The following is a 23,597-nucleotide window of genomic DNA, read 5'->3' as shown; positions in this document are numbered from 1 at the left end:
AATCATTTATTCATTATTCATTTTATTCATCTTGGTTTTGGACGACTTAAGCCTGGACACAATCCTTATTATGTCCCTTTGGTCGATAGGTTTCCATTGTGTTAGGCCAATGGTTGGGGGTACCCGTCTGACATTAAGTGAGAGATCTTAATTGGTTTGTTTCGGGGATTGTGTTTAAGACACGCTCTACATTTCCCAGCAAAAAAGCAATAAAAAGTCATATCTGGACTAGCATTACACCTTACAGTTTTGGATGTTGGAATGCCTCTAGATTCGTTTACCAATGACCACGCAGCCTTGCAGGGGTTCATGTCAGATTCACTTTTTTATTTCCCTGTTTTGTTTTTTTTTTAGCTAAATTAACCTTAAGTTTATTAGAATTTTTAGCCTTTAGGTTATTGACCTGTAGCAGATAAAATATCTATCTCTTACAGCTAAGACCATAGACTAAAGCAACACAAGGGAGTGAGTATGTTTTATCTATGCTAAGACCAAGTCCTAATATAATTGACTATATATTATGGTCAATGCTTATATCTAGCAAGCTCTGGTCTGGAGTATATCATCATGTCTTAGTTTCTAGGTTTGAATTTTTGACTTTATTGGTTGATTTATTATTATTTTTGTTCAAGATCTTGGCTGGGAAATATTCATTGAAAATGGCATTCATTTGGTTGAAAAACAGTTCAAAAGCTAGTCCAGGTTCCTTAAACTGCAGTGCAAAACTCCATTCAACCTGTGACTAACCATTTCTAAAATAAGGCAGGAGATCCTCTTTTATATTCCTAACACTCTTAAGTGTAGTCTAATTACCACGAAGGGATAATAATTCTAACGGATTGTGTTTTTGGCCCCCTTAGGCTTCAAAACGAAAAGCAAATCGGCCCCCGGGTCCAGGTCTTACCATGAGACCTACGGGGTAATAGCTAATTTCTATTTTGGAAATTCGCTAAAAACTGAATTGTTGTTTAACAAAAAATACATACTATAAACCCATATTTATAATGGAAAACATGCTCACCCAATGAAACTTACAAACATAGTTTACTTACCGTGTCAAACCACACATTAATAAAGACACATTAATAAAGATTGTCATGGACCACCAAAATAAAAATGGAAATCTCACAGTTGCATGGTCAAATATTGTTTTGCTAGCCTTATTTGACGAATCAGAAAATAAAAAAGAGTATTTAAAAAAATCTAATCATTCTATCTAATCTAATCCCAATCTGATTTGATATGATCATCTGTCACCTTTATCTGTCAAGTGTCAAGTAAAGCAAAGCAAGAGTGGCAACGTGTACGTTACGTTATCTTATCAAATAAATATACCTTCAAGGTTTATTTTTCATAATAGAAATACAAAATGTGCCCATAGTTGGAAATTGGATGCCGGATATAGGTTAACTTAAATAATTGACATTTGAGTCAACTGTATTTATATTATAACTTAATTGAAGTGGGACTGTACAGCGTTTGAAAGTAAAAAAGTTTGCAGTAAGTAGGTTTTGCCTATGATTGTGATTGTAGATTCATATTATTTTCAAGCTAATTAATTTTTTATTTGGATAAGAATCATTCTTTGGCCCTATAAACCAATTCCCAATTGAATGACTGAATAGGCTAGCACAAATGAATACAAAAGGGTTTGTATCCTATTCATTGATAGTGTACTGAATTTGTCCCAATAGTCCAGTGGCTTAGGGCTTTAGTTTACGAATACCGTTACCTGGCGGATAAAAGCACCAAATTTGGCATAAAGGTACCTTAGGGTATCCTACTAATAAGTTTTAGCCTAGGAGCCCTTTTGAAATTCACAGAGGATACGCGTCCGGTAACCAGACGTGGATTAGGCGTCCGGTAGTGACGTCACCGGGTTGTGGGGTCCCGGAACGCCATTACCACAACGATACGATGTTCGGTCAGCGTTGTCCGTGGTGTTGTGGATAGAGTGCTCGGCTGATATCCTAGAGGTCCCTGGTTCGAAACCCATGGGTTTCTTTAACTTTTTGTCACAGATTTTGCTTTGAATGTAATTTCTTCTTAACTGTACATCTTTTGTTAGAATTTTTGGCATTTATAATTTTATGTTATGAAGAGAATTGAACCTTCATTTGATTTTTTAATTATCAGCAAGTTTGGTTGGTTAGGTTAGGTTATGACAGTAACTGCCAGACGCCTAATCCACGTCCGGTTACCGGACGCGTATCCTCTGCGTTTGAAATTTTATATATTTCCATACACTGCACCAAAATCCAAAATGGCCGACAAATAGACAAAAACTACCTTTAAAACAATCAATTCTGCTGTTAACTCTAAAATATAACTTAAATCCAACCAAGACTCTACAATTTACAAACCGGAGACATACTAAATTATATGAATGAAATCTTATGTGTGTCTGGGTGTGAGTGGGTGGGGGTATGTGTGTGAGTATTTATGTAACGAAACCTGTACTGGACATTGCGCAAAAATGGTCAAACCAATTTACTGCAAATTTGGTGTGGACTTTGTTAGTATCATATGTCAACATTTAGATCTGTTTCCTTTTATTTATCTATTTTTATAATTTTATTTTGTTTATTTTTACAATTTTCATATATTTTTGTTTTTTTATAGATCTACAGGGTTAGGCAAAAGTATGGAACCCCCCAGTTAACTTATTAACGCGTTGCAGTAGGAAAACCAAACTCGGCATATATTTACAAAATAAAAATTGCAATTTTTCATCAAAGTTACAATAATTTTGCCTCAGCCCCCAAAATGGAATATTTTGGGGCAGCCCCAAATTTTTAAACTTAAAAACCTATCATGTGACCACTCATTTTAAAGGGTTTATCAAGATAAATTGAATGGTGAAAACCAGAGGTCAATATCGCACCCCTAATCAAAAAGGCAGCCATTTTAATTTAAGATGAGCAAGCAAATTAAAGATAAAAGTCTGGACACATCCAGTTAACTTTATAACGTGTGGCAGGGGGAAAACCAAACTCGACACATGATTACAACATAAAAAAAAATCACTTTTTCATTACTGTTAGAACTTGTACCCGGCTCCCAATATGGGGTATTTAGGGGCAGTCCCAAATTTTCAAATGTAAACACCTATCATGTGACCCCTCATTTTAAAGGGTTTCTCAAGACAAGTTAAATGGCGCAAACTAGAAGTCAATATTGCCCCCCCCCCCCCCCCCTAATACTACTTGCTTACTTTCCGTGTCCGGAAATCAGACTCTGCTTTTCCAAAAAATAGCTACCGATATGGCTTTGTCATTCGCATGTAAAAGATCATCTAAAGTGCAAGACTGGTCTAGGCGTGGGCAGATCAGCAGATGGCCAGGATCCTGAACAGCACCACACGCGCACAAAATGTTTTCTTCGTGTGGTAAGAGACCCCATTTCTGCATGTTTGTCTTGCATTTTGGTACCTCGACCCTAATTCGATTTAGGGTCTTCCACACCGTGTAATGAAGGCCTCCACCAGGAGCCATAAGTTCCTTCCTGGCTGGTAAGGAAGGGTTAGTCAACGTGGCCTACCACCTTGCCACCCGATTGCTTGAGAGTGGTCCATCCAGGACTCGTGTCCGTGATAAAAAGCTCTTTCTGGACCGATGCCGTCGCTCTGCAGGTTGGTGGCCGTGTAATGGGTGACGAGGGTCTGTCTCTTGCTTAGTCCTTTCTGCGTCGGCAGCGACATCACGTCGGATTGATGGAGGAGTGATCCCTATGATAGGATAGAGTTTGTGTACTGGGGTTGGTTTTAAACACCCAGTTACAATCCGAGCCATGTCATTGACAGCAATGTCAACCTTTTTTGCAAGTGGCGATGCATTCCATACTGGTACAGCGTACTCCGCAGCCGACACACTGAGCGCTAAAGCTGAGGTTCTGAGGACATTAGGGTTAGCACCCCAGCATCTGCTGGTGAGCTTCCTGATGATATTATTCCTCGCTGAGACTTTACCTCTTGTCGCAATACAATGTGCCTTAATGTCAGTGTGCGGTCCAGTATGACACCAAGATATTCCCCCCTAATCAAAATGGCAGTCATTTTGAAATATACCTTATTAACTTTTTAACAGGTTATAGCTGGAACACTAAACTCTACATACCTTTATAAAAAAAGATAATTCACCTTTTGGTCAGTATTAAATAATTAAATTTTTAAAGTAACTGGGATTGTCAAGACTTTATTTTTTGCTTGCTCATCTTGAATAATTAAAATGGCTGCCATTTCGATTTGGAGTGGGATATTGACCTCTGGTTTGCACCATTCAACTTCTCTTGATAAACCCTTTAAAATAGTGATGTGACGAGTCGAGTACTTGACTCGTTAAGTATCGAGTCCAATGAAGTATCGAGTCGACTCGATACCAAATCGGCGATACTCGAGTACTATTACTCGTGAACTAAAGCTTGCTAGATCCGCCGCTACGAGTCCATAGCGCTTGGGTTGGGTGCATTTAATACTCGTCTACTCGAGTCGAGACTCGGATGTTGTTCCAGATTTTGCCACTACGAGTCGACAGCGCTTGTGTGCTTGACACTGACAATTCGTATTAATACACTGCTAAAATGTTTAAGATATAGTTTCAAAACTATCCGCTACGAGTACATAGCGCTCGAGTAATTTGCTTACTCGGGTCAAGACACTATTAGACTGTTATTAATCTAAGTTTTATAATAACGAATAAAATCCATAATTAATTATCAACTCAATGTGAGATGAATCGCTCTCATCTTAAATCTACACAGAGTATAAAACGAGTCCGAGCCAAGTCTGTCCGACTCGAGTAAAGGGACTCGAGTCCGAGTCAAACAAGTTCCATTTCCAGTATTCGCACGGCAGCTACGAGCAGCTTCGGTGCTATACAGTATACAGGCAAGAATCGAGTCCAGTACTCGAGTACCGACTCGAGTAGTTGTGGTATCGAGTCGAATTGACTCGAGTTGGGAAAGTACTCGACTCGTCACATCACTACTTTAAAATGAGTGGTCACATGATTGGTGTTTACATTTGAACATTTGGGGCTGCCCCCAAAATACCCCATTTTGGGGGCTGAGGCAAAGTGGTAATTTTGATGAAAAAGTGCAATTTTTTATTTTGTAAATATATGCCGAGTTTGGTTTTCCTACTGCAACGCATTAAAAAGTTAACTGGGGGTTTCCATACTTATGCCTAACTCTGTAGATCTAAAAATACCCCCGCCGCAGCAAACCTGCCGTCTAAGCGAATTTCCATTTGGCTGAATTGATTTTCAATTGATCTATTTAAATAACATTAGGTTTAACGAGTACCTAGGTTTGCTGCTACAAGGAAACTAATAAAGTGTGTTTTTAGTAAAATATTGATAGCTTACTATTAAATAAATAAATTTGCCAAGTTTGATCAAAATATATCCATAAACAAGCAAACTACAACATTTTACAATATTCTCCATAAGAATAACATGGGAATTTTAAATTTACCATTTTTTTAGTTTTCTCCGTAACCAATAACCGTACAAAAACACTTTGATATACTGAATTGTTTGTTTTTTTAAGCTCTTTAAGAAAGTTTAGAGAAAAATTGGGAAATTTTGTGTTTTGAGAGTCAAAAGTGAGAAAAACCAATTTTTACCCCATAAAACCCCCCATAAAACCCTGTTCCCATGGTCTGATCATGCTGGATCGCGAACTCATTCAAGTTTATCCCGCCTTACACCTTCAAACCAAATTTCATCGAAATCGGATAAAAATTACTCAAGTTATCGTGTTCACGGACACATATATATATATATAAATCTATATATATATCTATATATATATACATATATAAAAATTTGAACGAATGGTGTTTTTGGCCTCTGGGGACATCAAAATGAAAAAGTAAATCGGTCCCGGGCCTAAGTCTTACCATGAGACCTACGGTAATAGCTACTTCCCTATAGGGAAATTCGCTAAAAAAGATGAAAATTGTAAAAATAAACAAAATAAAATTATAAAAATAGATAAATAAAAGGAAACAGATCTAAATGTTGACACATGATACTAACAAAGTCCACACCAAATTTGCAGTAAATTGGTTTGACCATTTTTGCGCAATGTCCAGTACAGGTTTCGTTACATAAATACTCACACGCATACCCCCACCCACTCACACACAGACACACATAAGATTTCTTTCATATAATTTAGTATGTCTCCGGTTTGTATTGTAGAGTCTTGGGTGGATTTAAGTTATATTTTAGAGTTAACAGCAGAATGGATTGTTTTAAAAGTAGTTTTTGTCGTATTTATCGGCCATTTTGGATTTTGGTGCCGTGTATGGAAATATTTAAAATTTTAAAAGGGCTCCTAGGCTAAAATTTATTAGTATACCCTAAGGTACCTTCATACCAAATTTGATGCTTTTATCCGCCAGGTAACGGTAATTACACTAAGCCACCGGACTACAAACTGTGAAACCCCTCAAAACATTTGTGAAAATGTTAACTGACAATAAAGATTCTGATTCTGTTACAAGGGAGGATTAGCAAAGCTGCAACACAAGTCTGGGTCCCAAGTAGGGCTGCACTTTACTTTACGTCCTACATTAATTTGAATGAAAATACCGATTGATAGGCCTATATCGATTATTCAATATCGATTAATCAATATTATGATTACTCACTTTTTTGAATGCGGTATTCTATACATCGATTATTGCATTGTTTATGTTTTAATATTTACATTTTTGTTTTCTTCATTGTTTTTGTTTGTAGGCTATAAGTCATTTTTAAAGAACTTCACCATGAATTATCATCGAGAATTAAGTCAGAGTATTTGGTGTAGTCCTAAAAATTGTTTCAAATGGATGCAAGATCAAGGATTAGTACATGATAGCCTACCGTAGGCCTACTCCTAAATGTGAGGTCTGTAACGAAGATATGAAAGTTAGAATACGAGGTGAAAATCAGGTAGATTTTAATTTACAAATTTAAGATAAACTACCTTAACTGATCATAATTACAGCTGATATATAATTTAAAATGATATTAAAAATCAATTGAAAATAATTGATACCTATATCGATTGATATTTTCATTCAAATGAGTGTCTAGGACTTAAAGTAAAGTGAAGCCCTAAGTAGGCCTATAACCTTTTTTGTAGCCTATACATTCTTTTCTTATATCTTAGTACAAGTATAAATTGACACAATCCAACTCACCTAAATGCTTTTGTTCTAACTTAGCATTTAATTTAACATGTAGGCTAGCTTATAGTATGTAGGCTACTATAGACGTTGTATTATTTACTTCGATGGGTAAGATTCAATCTTAGATATCCAGATGAAAATTTGATTTTAAAGAAGCAAGCGGCATTTCTGCATAGGCTAGTAGATATCAAAAATATTAAAATAGAAACTGGTATGGATCATAAACATAAATAAACGGTACCTATCTGACACGTACTTTCTCCCATTAGCTTGTCAACAACCTAATATATAGCATGGGTAAGGGATGCGATTAACTAACTACCTATGTTATTTTTTTGTAGGTAAGTTAAACTCACAAAAGCTGTATTAACTTTTGAACCATAATTTTTGCAGGAATGGGAGTTTTATACCATTTTGTTCACAATTTAAAGGGCTACAATATAGCCTAGGGCCTATTACATTTTTATCAAAATTGTTTCTGACATTTTCAAAAAAATCAAACTTTTCTGTTATTTTATGTTTTTCTTAAATAACCACTAAAAAACAAAATTTCAAAAAAGTTAAAAAAAATCCCTGGAGGTACCATGGATTAGTACCTACATTACATACCAAATTTCATCAAATCGAACCACAGGTGTCTAGGTAGTAGCTCTTTACACATCCACGCATACAGACACACACACAGACATCACTTCAAAAACAATTTTTTTGGGTCCAGAGGGACTAATACAAATATGTCCACTCTCCATAGGAGAAAGTGAAAATGATGTAACTGGCCCGAATCCTTATACTAATAACATTAACATATGGTTAAGAGACAGTTCCATTTAAGTTAAGCAATCCTAAATCTTTCTGGCCAGTAAGTTAACATCATTTGTTTGTGTTTATGATTCACCTTGTCTTTTCTAGTAGCCTTAGCTTACATATAATATCTTCCTCTACAAGAACATAATGTGTTTTTGCCTTTACTTTCTATTAACAGCAAATTTTTTTTGTTCTAGTTGTCGACTATGCAGATTGCAGTTACTTGATAAAATACACTAGGCTAACTTTTTTAAATGGCTCAAGGTAAGTACTTCAATTGAAACCAGATGCATTTGTAGGGTTGACAAAATTATATTAGGCCTATTATAATAGGCTACTAGAGCTCGCCCCATGGTGGAAAACTCTCGACCAATAGTATGTATTGTGCAAACTTCTCTATTTTCACCCCAGGCTGTTTTTTAACATGTGATTGGGATTTCTTCCATTTGTTTTAATTTTCCTGCTTATATTTTGTTGTTATTTTGTCACCAACATGGTTTGCCATATTGGTTTGTCCATGTTAATTTTTAAGAATTTTAAATTAATGTTTTGTGCTTTTTTAGCCTATTTTAATTTATAAAGGGATTTTGCACATCTACAGGGAAATATATTTCTAACAGTTTGCATAGATTTTCCCTGCGATGCACAGGAGCTGAGAATAAAAGTTTTCAAGAAACGTGCTTGTCTATTTAATATATAGGCCTAGAGTTTAACCCATGTTAAATCTGTATGAGAAAAGTTGAATTTCCATTTTTGACCCAATTAACAAAACATAAATATTCTCAAAATGCAAATAAAACCTGCACATATAGGACCGAGAACCTTTCTTTAAGTACAACCCCGTGTGTAATTCGGTTCAGTAGTATGGTCAGGCTAGCTGTCATAAGTTTTGCAAAAGTTTTTTAATATATAAGATGACCATTGTCAACACCCCCAGTGAAGTGTAAATTATACCTCATGAGTCCATTACCATAGTCATATACAATATTGGTTGTTGCACAATGTACTTTGAAGACACAATCGGGATACAAATCACTTTTTTTTTAAACTACACAACTCAACATGTCCAGCATATTGTCGAAAAACCATAATTGGGAATAACGAATAGAAATTCTAACGAATAGCAATATTCGTTAGTTTTTTTGGCTAACTTCTATTTTATTCGTTAGTTTTAACTAATAATGGTTTTTTATTACCTGTTGTCAGTTCCAAATAATATACAATAAATATTTGGAACTGACGACAGGTGTAATAAAAAACCATTATTATTAGTCATTATTACAGTTCCGGGGCTATTAATGAATTTTAAGTTAGTTTTAAAACTAACTAATCTAATAACTTCTATCAGTTACTTTTTAAACTAACTAACTTATCAGTTATTTTTTACTGAACTAACTAATAACTTCTAACTAGTTAAAATTTTTGACTAACTTTCCCAACTTGCCAAAAACAGTCATAACTCTATCGTAAACAGTTGAATTCCATAATATCTTAAAGTTTTGTCCGTATGTCAGATCGCCTATTGCTATTATGTAGTCCCTGTATAGATGCCATTGTTTTGTTACCTTACTAACACACTTTGGTTGAATATCATGTTTTCCATGTAAACAATAGGAAACACTTCTGAATAAACAGTTTCCATCTTCAATAATTGGAGTTATGTCAAAATGTTTATAAGTACAGGGTTCCCAAGGACCTGGAAAGTCAGGGAAAGTTTTTAAAAAAGGCCAAAAGTCAGGGGAATATTTTAAAAATAAAGTTAAGTCACCATGAGACCTGCAGTAATAGCTTATTCCCTATGTGGAAATTAGATAGGCTAAAAGGAGGTGTACGGGATAGTGGGGGCTGTATTTTAATAAGTACCTATAGATTTCCTGCTGCAGGGAAGGTATTGAGGTGTGCTTTTTATTGAAATGATGATAGCTTTGTTTGAAATAAACAAATTTGCCAAATTTGATTAAAATATATCCATAAACAAGGTTATCTCCATAACAGGTTGGCATACGACAAAGCTTGGTAAGATTAAGTTAACATGTGTGTGTAAGCTAAGCACTCCTTAACTGCCTTTGTCAGACTCAAATATTCACCAAATTCTTCAAATATCTATTATATATTTAATACGCGACATGAAACTTTGTTAACAATAAGGCTTTTTTGTTTTAAGATTTAACACCACATATTATATACCAAAATGTTCCTCTAGGTGTATAGATGTGCAAACTGGCTTTAGTTTTTCGAAATATACCTTTTTAAGGGCGTGGGCTGCCCTCAAAGTTCCTTCCATAAGGATAACATTGTGATTGATTTGAATGTTATTATATTCTGAAACGAAACAGATGTCAATACATTAGTAAAAAAAATTAAATCCCAGCTGTTTTGTTTGGTTTTGAAATGTAAATAGTTTGCATGTTTTTAAAAATAATTAGAACCCCAGCAAAGAAATGTTATTATATGACGAAAAACATGTTTTACATTATATTTTCGTTTAAACATGCAAGGGACCCGACGACAAAGAAATATTGCCGGTCGGACCAGTGGGGCCTTGGTCGGACACGGCAAGTCAATATATGGCAAGCAATGAAAAACGTAAGGAGCCGAGCCGAGGAGCTTTAACAGTTAGTGGCAATAACGTGTGCTTACAAAATTACACTGACAAATACAAGAATTCAGCAGCATTCACTTGGTGAGATGGCATTAAAATGTCAGAAATGTGGTGCGCTACATTTTAAAGAAGAACAAAGAGGACGAGGCGAAGCATTTTCATCCTGCTGCCATAAAGGAACCGAGCTACCTCCATACCGAGAAATCTATTATATCCAGATCCTACTTAATGGAGCAAATCATTTGAGCAGAAACTACAAAGAGGACATTAGATCACACAACTCTGCGCTCGCAATGGTCAGCACTCGAGCTAAAATTGAAGAACATAACGGTGGAGGGCCTTTCATGTACCTATAAGGTATTTATCACCCATTTGCCACCTTTCAACCGTCAGAAGGGGAGCATCCCACATATGCCCAAATTTATATGTACGGACGTCGAAACCACTGTTCAAGAAAGAATGCCAATCAAAGCTAATGGCTCTTGCAGCACTGAGCTCATGCACATTTTACTCAACATTTGGTTGATATTAATCCATACGCACAAGTTGTCAGCATGATGAGCTCGGTCCTGCAAACTATACTCCTATTGAACAGCAAAAAGAACTTAGAATGCATATAGCCAACGATCGAGCTCAAGACCAATCTCGATACAACGACGCAACTTCTAACGACGTTGCTATAATATCCTAATTTATTTTCGTGCGAATTCACCTAGTTTGACATTAATGACAATATCACGGAATCTATGTATAAAGCTAATAAGGATCACAAACTTTTAAGAAAACCCTAAACCTCATACTTGAATGAAAGATCTTTCCCCGAAATTTCCCTGAAAAATATGAACTTGATAAACTTTCTGTTAAGTGACGAACCCCACATTAAAGGCTGTACCAGTATTTAATCATATTTAAAATATTGAAGATGCATGAACTGTTATTTTTGTATTCATATGGGTTTCCTGGGTTTATGGGCTCCCTGGCCCTGAGTTGACATTTTGACTCATATCTTTTCTATGTTGCGATCAAGTTATTAATTTTGATTATGATACACTGCTTAAAATACATAAACCAAATAGATCTTCATTAAAAAAAGCAATAATTACTATACTATTGAGTTTTGTCTCAATAGACAAAGGTGGGTGCATGTTAACTGTTTTTTTTACATTTGTTTTTAAGACCCACAATATATTCTCTTAAGTATTTTCATCCTGTTGCGAAGCACGGGATGTGCAACTAGCCGCTAGTTAGTTGTAGGCCTAAATCTTCTGAAATAGTGTGTGGGATGTATAGATGGATTTGTAAGACAGATACTTCTTTTGCCATCAACCTTTATGGTCAAACATGTCATCACTGTCCAACTAACTCATCTATATTTTACACTTGCTGAGTAATTTTTATTTATTTTAACAGCTCTGTCCATTGAACAATACTGCAGAGTGTGTGGATTGGAGACCGCAGGTCACAATCTTATTCTTATATATAGTGAGGATGGGATTGGCATGGCATTAGAAAAGAAGATCCAGGATCATATACATTTAAAGGTGATAGTATTTTGATTCATTTAATTATCAAATTAAGAGAATTTGCTTAAAATAATATTTTTCATCATTCTACAATAGTGTGTAGGACTACAAAAATAACATTGTCTTAGGCCTACTTAACGATAATAAACATAATAATAACAGCTACATTTTTAAGTTTTGAAAGAAAATTATCCAATCCCTTTTCTTATTAGGCTTGCCTTACTAATAAGTTACTAGACTGCTTTTGTTAGACATCTTGGGACTGGACCCATCTCTAAACAATGAATATCTTAAACCATCACACCTCAATTACGGGAACCACTTTAAAACCATTCATCATGTGTACAACATTTTAAAATAACTTCTTGATCAGCATATAAGGAGTTGTAAATTTTTACGGAAAGTAAATAAATTATGCCTATAAACACCCGTCATAAGTTACTGTATTTCAGGTCTTTCGCATATTATGTCTGATGACTAGTATGATGAGTATCCAATCAAAATCGATCTTCACTACCATATTTCTTCTTGTTAAAACAGTATAAGTATAAATATATGATTCAAGTGTTACTAAGACGTAACTTAATTTACTTACTGTAATATTTTTCAACTAAAAAATAATTGAATACCTACAGCAGTAACATCAGTTCAGTGCACAGTAATGTTTTTTTATGTAACCTAGGATTGTTTATGGATAAAGAGGTGCTTTGCGTGTATGAGAGTATTAGTCATATGCAAATGCCATGTTTGAACCGAATGGATCGGAAATAGAGGGAGTCAACAAAATTGACATATTCTTACCCATATTAGCCTAACAGCCCAATGACTAATTTCAGCATGACCAGATTTAGGTAGTTGGTTTCTAATTTCTAAAGATTTAATCGTATTCTGTCTTATTAATAAAAAATTTTTATAAATAATTTGCATTTAATTGAATTCTTATTAAATGTGAGAAAAAATAAATGAACTGTATCAGTCAGTATGGAAAATCACAGTGCAATAAATATGATAAATAATTAAATCAATTGTTATTAGAAATTGAATAAATGTTTATGTGCATTTTTATTTACAGGTAAAGGAGAATGATTGTTTGCCCCAGCAAGTGTGCCTTAAATGTATATCTCAGCTCAATACCTTTCAACAGTTCTTTGAAGCCAGCCACAGCGCAGCCTTCAAACTGCACCAGATGTTTCTTCCAAATAAGGTAATGGTAACATATTTAGCAAATATTGTACTTAACCAGATTGGTAATTTTACTCACCAGTGGCGGGTATATTTTGGCCCATTTGTAGTGGTAACATATTGAATAATATGCCTGTAATCTACCTACTCCCGAACGTAAGCTCAGTCGCTCGTTAATTAGTTAATGAGTAAATTCTTGGACAACAAGACAGAAAGTGTTAACTGCAACGAAATACCGTTCTCGGTTACAGCAATGTGCCACTTTTCTCAGAATTTACAAATGTCAATGAGATCGTCAAGAAACAACACCATGAAAGTTCTACGATAACGTTTGCTTAGTAAATTGATTAGTGCAAGTAATATTTTGAATGGAGCACAGTAGCTGATATAATACTACTGCACTTTTGGTCCTTGGGAAGCTGTGGCTGCTGGTACAGGGCCTCTCAGCAACGTGGTCCAGGGATCAGCGAGGGGAGTGACTCAGCAGGGGGAGAAGGCGCCTTCTATGGGAACTGAAGCGACGTTCTTGGGGGGGGGGGGGGCGATGACTATGGTACAGTCAAAATGGCAAAAGATCACACAAAATACACTTTTCTCCAAAATATCAAAGCACTTTAAAACCAGATCGTACGTAAAAACTAAACGAAACAACGCCTTTTTTTGACAAAAGTCACAAGTCAGTGCACGATCTCGAGCACATGTTCAAGTGAAAGTTAAAATTAAATAAATCACTGTCTAAAAAGTTCATAACAGAACTAAAAAACAACTTTTACAACGTATTAATGTATTTGAACGGGAAAAAATTATATATTTATGCGCTGATTGCGGTTCGAAGGTTTATGGCTGTGATGATAATACATGCAAAACTGACCAAGTGGCCATTGAAGATTCGGAACGTCTTTCCCTCTCCACTAACATTGAAATTGACCAATGAGAGGACACGGGCTAAGAATAAGTCAGGAAAGGGTTCGCACTGTATTGAGTTTCAGATGTTTAAAACTTGTTGAATTATGATTTGTCATTAAGTCCACATATATTTCACCACGGAACAGTTTGTTTGTGAATATAAGTAGTGCTCGATTTGTGGGGGAATGCGGCGGAACGGAGTTCCGGTACCTCCCTTTCAGAAAGATAAAAATATTGGCTTAAATTGGTACATACATAGGTACAAATTACATTAAATAGGTTATAGTTCCGTCACCTAATTTTTTACAATTCTAACACTGAATATAAGTAGGACATATATATACATTTTTTGTGTATGCGTTTAGAGCGTAGTATCAAAAGGTTTGCAAATTTTCAGATTATGAACATTAGAAATTTAAAAACCAATCCACAAGAAAATTGTTTAACACATTTAATCTAAAAGTAAAGGTTGTGTGAAATATGATTCCCTACGTAGGAATATCAATGTTTTTGAAATACTCATTAAAAAAATTGATATACTGTACATCTTCTTTTTTTTGTTTAAATGTTTTTTGTTAAATAGGAAATAATTAAATGCATCAACAGGAAATAAATATGATACCGGTACTGCATAGTAGAGAAATAAAAGGTATTTTTAAAAATATATAGTTATACCGTATGCAGTTGAATCATAAAGATCCTGAGTAATTGACTTCAGAATGTAAAATTTTGAAATTTTTAAGAAAAAACATAATTTTTATGACATTTTTTAAACTACGGTACATACATTTTTACAAACAACAATTGGGGGGATATATAAATTGTAGGGAATTTATTGTAGTTTCAGAATATGTAATAATATTTGTACACAATTGTCGATTGCCAAAAACAGCTGTTTTGATGGTCAGGTGATGGAAACGTTCCGCCGCCAAAATATAATTTGGATTCTCTAGTTTTTCAAACTATGTTTATCGCTACATAATACTCACTTAATAATGTTTTATATATGAAAATACACCCTCCTCAGAATGTCATCTTTCTAATGGTATAAGATTCATTGCGGTTTAAAACTGTTTTCATGGTTTAATAATAATATAAAAACCTAACCCCATGTCAAGGACCACTGCTACTGAGAAACCAATTTTCTGTAGTCCCTACAGAACCAGCGCTAGATTAAGGGTTAAATTGAAATTCCATCAAATTATGTCTGTTGGAAGGTATTCAAGCGATTTAGCTCATTTTAGTACCCATGCAAAACTAATATGCAAAACTAATAGTACGGTAGCTCCCCTTCACAATATATATTATATCAGGGTGTACACCGCCTGGTTAAACTGGGAATTATGCTGGAGTTTTTTTTTACCGGGAATTATCCGGGAATTTTGTGGTTTTTCCTGGAATTTTCAATTTACCGCGGTCGCGCATGACAACCGTGACGTATCTGTGATAACCATTTTTCAGCAATCGCAAGAGACGATTATTATGTCAACACAACCGTGGGAAACAGTCATAATTTTACCGCAATGGCAGAAGACGATGATGATCTTCAGACAAGTGCGGGATATGATATAGATTTTTCCGCTATGGCGGGAGTCGATTACGATGTCCAGGGATTACGGGTTGCGAGGGGTTACCAGAAGCTTACCGTGATCTCATGCAAATACAATCACCATTTTATTTATTTTCCAATTTTTTGGTGCACCCCAAAAAAGCCAATTGCCTCGTGCCTACCATGCCCATATGGTAATTCGGCCCTGTACCCATGCAATGCAATGAACATTCAACCCAAATATGAGTGCTTGGTAATTATGTAATTAGTTTGATGCCTTTTTTTCTGATACGAGATGATTATTTGTAGAATAGTCAATTAAAAGCCAAACAATGAAAGACAGGTGGCTGGATTCATTAATCAATCTAGCCTACCAGCTAATTTGGGAAAGCCTAATACTAAATACTAAATACTGTTTTTGTACCCCACTCCTCTGTCATTGGCACCTTAACTGAGTATGGCTATGGAAAAGAATTAATAATTGATGCACAAAGTGACCCAGTTTAAGATTGCAGTGAATAGAGTTTTATGGAGTTATTATTGTTTTTAGTTAATCATATTTATGGAGGACCAAATAATTATAAGCCATAGCCTGTGTATAATCCTCTAATGAAAAGTTAAATTAATAATCAGCTTATGCTGTGTGTAGGATTTACCAGTTAATGTTGAAATATTTATAAATCTGTTTGATTCTAGGAAAAGGAGGAAGAGGACGACCTTTGTAAACTAGAAAATATTGACATTTGGTATGTAAAATAACAAGACTTGAATAGATAAAGATTCATTATTGTTGTACTGAAAATCGGTGGGTAGGAGCAAGGCCACACTAAAAAAACAGGCCGTAATGCTTGTCAATAATGACGTCACGTTAGAAGATGGCAATGATGTAATGTTTGCCATTTGTGATCAGCTGCTTGTGTTAATCTTTCCTTGGAAAATAAATAAATAAATACCTACGTCATGGCTATCTTCTATCGTGACGTCAAAATTGACGAGCATTACGGCTTGTTTTTAGTGTGGCCTTGGTAGTAGTGGATACACCATGTGAGAATTTGTCAAAGTAATAAACGGCAATTGTATATTTAACCAAATAGAAGAAACAAAATTCAATGAAACAGCTTCTCACTAGTCAGAGTACTTTTTGTGGCTAAAAGTATGCACACATGATGTGTGCAGTGTGCTTTTTATCAACGTAGTAAACTCTCTCTCAATATACAATTAATTTTAATTTAATGTATTATGAGCTGTTGGCCTGTCCTATGTACGGGAATCAAGAAGTCGATTAAAACTTAATACAATTCAGAACAGCTAGTTTACACGCACAAAGAAAAATTCTGGCAGTTGTAATAAGGAAAATCATCTTGTAAACAAATAGCACGTAACTACCTATTTTTTTCAACCGATTATAGGCCTATACGATAAGCATTTTTAATCCGATAATTTTACAATAAAACCGCGATTGTGTCGATTTGAAAAGCCTTGGAGTGAGATTGGCGGCCGATTCACACACACACACACTAACCACAAACCCACTGATTTTGAGTACAGTAGCTACACAACTTACCGTATCGTATCTTATCTTACTTCCGTGGCCACTGAAACTTTGATAGGATTCTGGCCTCCCACTATCTTCTTTCCCCTGCCTCTTCTAATGTAGTAATGTAGATCCCCAGTCTGGAGATTGTCACTGCCAAGATGAATTAAAACATATAAATACGAACACTAAAATAATTTGCATAAGCTTTCCTTTGAGGACTCGGGGGTAGAGCCTCGATTTGTATACAGCAATGGTTATAGAATCATACTTATTCCCTATAATCAATAAAAAATTAGAGTAAATAAACTAACCTCATAGTTATATAGAATATTTTCATATTCAACCAGCTGTTAGCTAAAACCAATTATATTGCAATAAAACAAACAAAAAATTTTACTAAAAACATCTAGTATTTTACTATTATATTTAAATAATCTGTCATCCTCATACCAAATAAATGAACGTATCAATGATTATAGCATTACACATAGTATAAATAAGTCAACCCTACGTATGTCATTTTGTTTTCATCCAAATGCTGAATTTGTGTCACAAACGCTGTATGTTTACAGCTGTTACGGTAAGCAAATGAAATTATTCCAAAAGCTAGTCTAGAATGTTAGCATCGGCTGCTAGACTTTGTAAAAATTAAAACTTAATTTATAGAAATCCGAAACCCTAAACTAAAATGATGGTTTCGACATTCCCTAGTTCTCGAAATTATCTTTCATTCAACACGAAAATAATGAATATCCGTCAAGTGGTTGATTCAGAATCGTGAAATAAAAACCTTGTTTGTTTTAATATATATGATGGACCCTGGTTATATTGTTTTAGTTTATAACTAAATATACCTTTATTTACTTATGTTAATTTTCAGGGAGGGGTTAGAACCAGAAATATTAGATAGTGAAAACCCCAAAGCTAATGACTGCTCAATAAACCTAACAGATGGAAAAAATAAAAAGGTATGTTATCTTTGATTTTTGAGCCTCAAAACCTAGGAATTTCGTGATTTAACCAAGCCTCGTAGTGGGGCGGTGATTTACTAGAACTCTTAAGGGTAATAAACAAGGGTAAATAAATAAGGGTAAATAAACAGGAAACTATTATGCATTCATATCAATCGAGAAATGCACACTTATTACAGTCCCTTCTTTGTAGCCTTGTAAATATTAATATATTATTTTATGACCTAAGATTAATTTCCATAATATTTATGTATTAGTTAATAGAGACCAAACTATTAGTTGTTTAATAAGGGTCAAGGTTAGGGAATGCAACTTTAAATTGTAACAATATCTCTTTAAAAAATTTAGATTTAACTCTCTAAATAATGTTGGCACATAGATGGAGAATCAAGTTTATCATTTGGTTATGAAACTCTAAATCCTTTGCAGGTTAAGAAGACAGAAAAGAAGTTGTCGTCATCGGTGCTGTGTCACGTTTGTGGCAAAGCATTTAAAAGTATGACAAACTTACACGCCCACAAGCGCACTCATCTACCTGAAAACCTCAAGAAGAAGTTTCAGTGTACAATTTGTACCAAGTCTTTCAGGACTAAGTAAGTGGTTTGATAAATTACTAAGTTTTTGCCTGAAAATGCCCAGTTCCTGTTGCCAGTGTGAAAAGCCTTCCGGGGCAGTTGGGAATTAACTTATGTTCCAACTCGGGTCCAAGATCATGCTGGTGTAAAAAAACCAAGAAGGCTAAGACCTAATTTTATTTTTATAAATTAGATATATTTAGTTTATATAAATATTAGTTATTACCTAAATGTTTTTTTTTGCCCTGTACAGCTTCCATCTGTCAGAGCACATGAATGTTCACCAGGGCGTGACACCATACAACTGTCAAGAATGTGACAAGCAGTTCCACAGCCGAGCCCTGCTGAGACAACATCTCCAGGTGCACCAGCAGAACACCAAGGTAACTCAGATAGCGCTGGACTTCAAACAACAGTTAAATGCCATGTAAATCTGTGCACATAGTTCTACTATGTTTGTGATGTTAGGCATTTTGTAGCATCTCTTTATGTTAGCACCTGGCCTTACATATCTAGGACTAGGAGGTTTTTCCCATGTGTCACTTTGATGTTTGATCTGTGGTGCAGGTGGCATGTCCTCACTGTGGTCTGCTGTGTTCTCGCAAGGCTAATCTGAGAGCTCACATGAAGACCCACGAGGAAGGCCGGTCCTTCAGCTGCTCCCTGTGCAAACAACAGTTCTCTACCTACAGTGAGATGCTCTCTCATAGGAGACAACACAGTCAACAGGAGATAAGGCTACTGTTGCAACAAGACCTCATTACAGACAAGGTAGGTACGTCCAGCTCAATAATATATTAGAAATAGTAATTGTTGTCTTTCTGTACTACATGACTGTTGACTGTTTTTTTTTTTATTTTTATAAGTCAATAAGATTGTTTGGTCGCAAGGGAACTCTGTTCATAAGTTCAGCAGTTCTTCAACTTGCCACCATTCCACCATTGTCCCTTTTAGCACGGTGGTTAGGGTGGCGGCATAGTGCAGGCTGACCTATTTGGCCTCGAAATTGGATTTCCAAAAATAAGGGTACAAAATACACTGTTCAAACAGGAAACGAGATACAGCTTGGACAAAATTGCTACATGTAAATTGTTGTTAAGCTCAGAAGTAGGGACGTTTGGATATTATCGATATTTTTATTTCGATACCAGTAGTATCGGTCTCGGTATCTAATAAACAGATGATAAAAAGATGATCATCATCTCCTTGAGAAAAGTTTTAAAGAAATTATTGCAAATTTTGGTCAGGCCTGTGGTGTAGTCCCTACGTGTTTACCAACATTTGACAAAATGACCACTTTCAAGTTCTACATTATTTGACAGAACCATTCAATTTATAAATTTAATACTTAAATCCAATAGAAATACGATTTTGAACATTAACTTTTTCTCTGTAATCTGTATTCTTGTAATTTTAATGTCTCAGTAATTGGGAAAAAACGAACCTGAAAATAAATCTTACCCAAATTAACACACCATTTTGGCTACAGGATATCTAATTTTGTTGTTAATTTACAGGATTACTTAATCACATGTCATTTTTGTGATAAAATATTTACAAACAAAAGGATACTAGCAACACACATGGATAAAGTGCACGGTGGCAACAGTTTGACAGTGAAGTGTGGGGATTGTGGCAAGCTGTTGCAGTCTCAGCGCTCTCTAGTGTACCACCAGCGCTCACAGCACTCTGACGAGCGGCCGCACCGCTGCGCTCACTGTGGTCAGGGCTTCCTGCTGCTCAAACTGCTGCAAGCACATGAGACCAAGCACACTGGCGAGAGACCTTTCAAGTAAGCAATGCTATGCAGACAAACAATCTGACTATCATGCGATCAGCAATTTCTCATATCTCTGCTCTGCTCTCATGTTATTGGTCTAACATCAACATACTTGCAATTCTTACGTTTTATTCCCAACAAACATTTTATCTTAAACTACAATATAAATTACAACCTGAAATTCAGGAAACTTATGTTTAAACTTCAATATAGATGGGGTTAAGTTAAACATTACAGTTAGTTTTGACCTATTTAAACCAGTTTTATAGTGGAATACACTATCTGGCACAGTCATATTTGTTTTCTTCTCACAAAAGTACTAAGTAGGAGTAGAGAGGTGTAGACTTGTAAACATAAATCAAGAAACGTATTACTCACAACATTTACATTATGCTTTAAGAAGATCTTGTATTAAAAATTATTTTTCCTACAATCACCTGACAAAGTGGGCTTCCTTGCTCTGATTATAGAACAGAAAGTTGGCTTCCTTGCTCTGATTATAGAACAGAAAGTTTCTAATTGCTGCATTTACTTGCTTTTACCGCACGCTTCTTTTTTTTGCCGTCCACCAATGACCAATGGCAATATCCCAAAAACAATACAAAACGTGTGCTTTTATTATGCACTTAATCCGTGTACACTTGGAAATAGGTTGGCAACACTTAAAGATACTACGACTACAATCAGCTGGTGCAGTTGTTGCCCATTTTGTTCAACGCTTGGATTTAACCTAACCTAAAATGTTTTGTTTACCGGTTGAAAGACTAATTATTTTTATGCTTAATAGTAACTGCAGGAAAATATGATGTGCAACACGAGTGCAAAGTGCCTTTGCTGCACTCAAGAAACTTTCCACACTTGCCTGCAGCTTGTGTGTAAACATCTACACAGGTAACTATTGTATTTATCATTGACTACGTCAGCCAACTTTTTAACCTTAGTTTTCATATACAGTATATTCTCTGTTTCAATTATGCAATGCCTATTATCTTTTTACTTCCAGGTGTGATACTTGCGGAAAAGGCTTTAGGTCAAGAAATAACCTGTATCAACATTCTGAAAAGCATGGCGGCAAAAGAAAATTCCAATGCACTGTTTGTGGGAAACATTTTCAAAGGAAAGCAGCGCTGAATGTTCACTTTAGAATTCACAGCGGCGAGAAGTCGTTTGTATGTGACAAGTGTGGTAGAGGGTTCATTCAGAAAAATGACCTTGTGAAACACCAGAAGACCCACGAGGAAGGAAACTCCAAGGCACACACTTGTGGTCAGTGCTTGTTTGTTTTTGGTTCCAAGAAAGAACTAACCAAGCATAAAGAAGAAACTCATCAAGAGATCGGTGTTGTTCCCCTTATAGTCACCAATAACATGTTTGAAACTCATGTAATAACTGAAGATGGACAAAGATTAGTCTTCCCAACAGTTAGTAGAGCCTTCGAGCAGAGTGATACAATCACAACTCAAGTTACTGATATTTGATTGGTTGAAATTATTTTGTCATCTTTCTGTACAGAAAGTGATTTTCAGCCACTTGCTATAATTATTCTTGTCCTTGGCTTTGCCTCGTACGTGAAAATAAACCTCATATGCCTTATATAGGGTAATAGGAATTTCCCATTGGGAATAAGCTATTACCCGTTTCATGGTAAGACCTAGGCCAATTTACTTTTTGGTTTTTATGATCCTAGAGGCCAAAAACACCATCCGTCTCTGTGCAATGTATCGAAAATGCATCAAAATTCAGATTCAATACATCGAATCGTGATTCGATTCAGTGGTGATCAAAAATCGATTCGATTCATGAGGGAGTCAGTATACATCTACAAAAAAGGCCTGTAGAAAGTCAATGCAATACAGGAGCGTTTCCTTTCCTGCGTTTCCTTTGGGAAGGCGTTCTTATTTAATTAATTCGTTGCTTGTAAATATTGCTTTATTAATGGTTTTATAATTTTTTTTGACATTGCAAATTATGAGAAGTTTTGTTAAGTCAAGTGTAAGCAGTGTGAGACATGTTTTACTACTGTAAACATAGCCAAACAAGAAACGAGTCACCCCAAAATCATTCTAAAAATAACACAAGTCTGAAAAATTTGTACTCGATACTTAACTAGTAAGGTTGATCTTTTAGACTGATAAATTTGGTATTTTTGTAGGTCTGCTATGTATACCTTGTGGTTTGTAGGTCTGATTCTATCCTCTCATTTTATCAATGTAAACCAATTATTGAAAGTTTCAGTATAAATCTTGCAAATGTTTTTATTTGTTTACACCAAAACATATCTTTATTTGTAAAATCAATATTATAAAATGGGTAACATGCTTTGTATGATCCTGCAAGTAAAAATTATGAAATAGGCAAGTACAGCAGCTCACTGACATTTCCAGCAATACAGGTTCTTCTTATATGATTAAAAATAAATATTTTTTCACCTAAAATGTATATATATGTCAAAGGACTAATACCACATCAACAAAAATTTGTATTACACAAAATGTGACAAATTTTAATTAGCCTATTGTTATTTCACTCCATTTACAAGTATGAAAAAAAATGCCGTATTGCTTCAAATCGAGTTGCATCGATTCAAATCGAAATTCTTTTGAATCGAATCGTTGCTTCGAATCGAAAACTTTTTGCTGCTTCGCACACCCCTATCTGTCTCCATTGGTACATGTATAAATTGCCATATAGGCCTACTACTTCTTATGGAGAATGAAGAATGAACTTAATGAACATTATTAAAATTGGGATTAAATCTGTCCCTGATGAATACTTGAGTAAAAAAAAACCAATTAGGCAAATATAAATATGCTCACTTTGCTCAGTCAGCAAGTCCATGCTGCTGTTAGAGTAGGCATATTTGATATTGGTTGAAGATCTTTATTTTCCTTTAATATAGTTTTTATTTAATGTGTTTAAAAGGTTTTTAATTCAAATTGACTTGACGAGATTTTTGGCATCGGTATCAAGAATCTTAAGTCGATTTTC

General features: G+C 35.2%; 1 protein-coding gene across 2 annotated transcripts; it reads left to right on the top strand.

Annotated features, from left to right (window-relative positions):
- The first annotated feature begins 1,288 nt into the window (after nt 1-1,288).
- Nucleotides 1,289-22,462, top strand: LOC128986975 (gastrula zinc finger protein XlCGF57.1-like). Of its 2 annotated transcripts, none has more exons than XM_054407623.1 (11): nt 1,289-1,500; nt 8,182-8,248; nt 11,997-12,127; nt 13,182-13,313; nt 16,443-16,492; nt 18,164-18,251; nt 18,684-18,847; nt 19,083-19,212; nt 19,397-19,600; nt 20,347-20,621; nt 21,613-22,462. In XM_054407623.1, exons 2-11 carry the CDS (start codon nt 8,239-8,241, stop codon nt 22,085-22,087), a joined length of 1,659 nt encoding a protein of 552 aa, XP_054263598.1. In that variant the 5' UTR covers nt 1,289-1,500; nt 8,182-8,238; the 3' UTR covers nt 22,088-22,462. The 2 variants fall into 2 exon arrangements, with proteins under 2 accessions (XP_054263598.1, XP_054263592.1); XM_054407617.1 differs by having other exon boundaries at nt 13,182-13,319.
- Nucleotides 22,463-23,597: the final 1,135 nt, after the last annotated feature.

The sequence above is a fragment of the Macrosteles quadrilineatus genome, unplaced genomic scaffold (assembly GCF_028750875.1).
Source record: "Macrosteles quadrilineatus isolate MER2022 unplaced genomic scaffold, UCM_ALF_1.0 Scaffold_1__1_contigs__length_201487025, whole genome shotgun sequence".
Classification (NCBI taxonomy): domain Eukaryota; kingdom Metazoa; phylum Arthropoda; class Insecta; order Hemiptera; family Cicadellidae; genus Macrosteles; species Macrosteles quadrilineatus.
This window is presented reverse-complemented; position numbering and strand designations above follow the sequence as displayed.

What these genes read in the sequence shown, in the direction of transcription:
- LOC128986975 (XM_054407617.1), top strand. An exon ending in CAGATGGAAAAAATAAAAAG is followed by an intron (nt 18,252 to 18,683) that starts GTATGTTATCTT and finishes AATCCTTTGCAG; the next exon opens with GTTAAGAAGACAGAAAAGAA. An exon ending in ACTGGCGAGAGACCTTTCAA is followed by an intron (nt 20,622 to 21,612) that starts GTAAGCAATGCT and finishes TTTTACTTCCAG; the next exon opens with GTGTGATACTTGCGGAAAAG.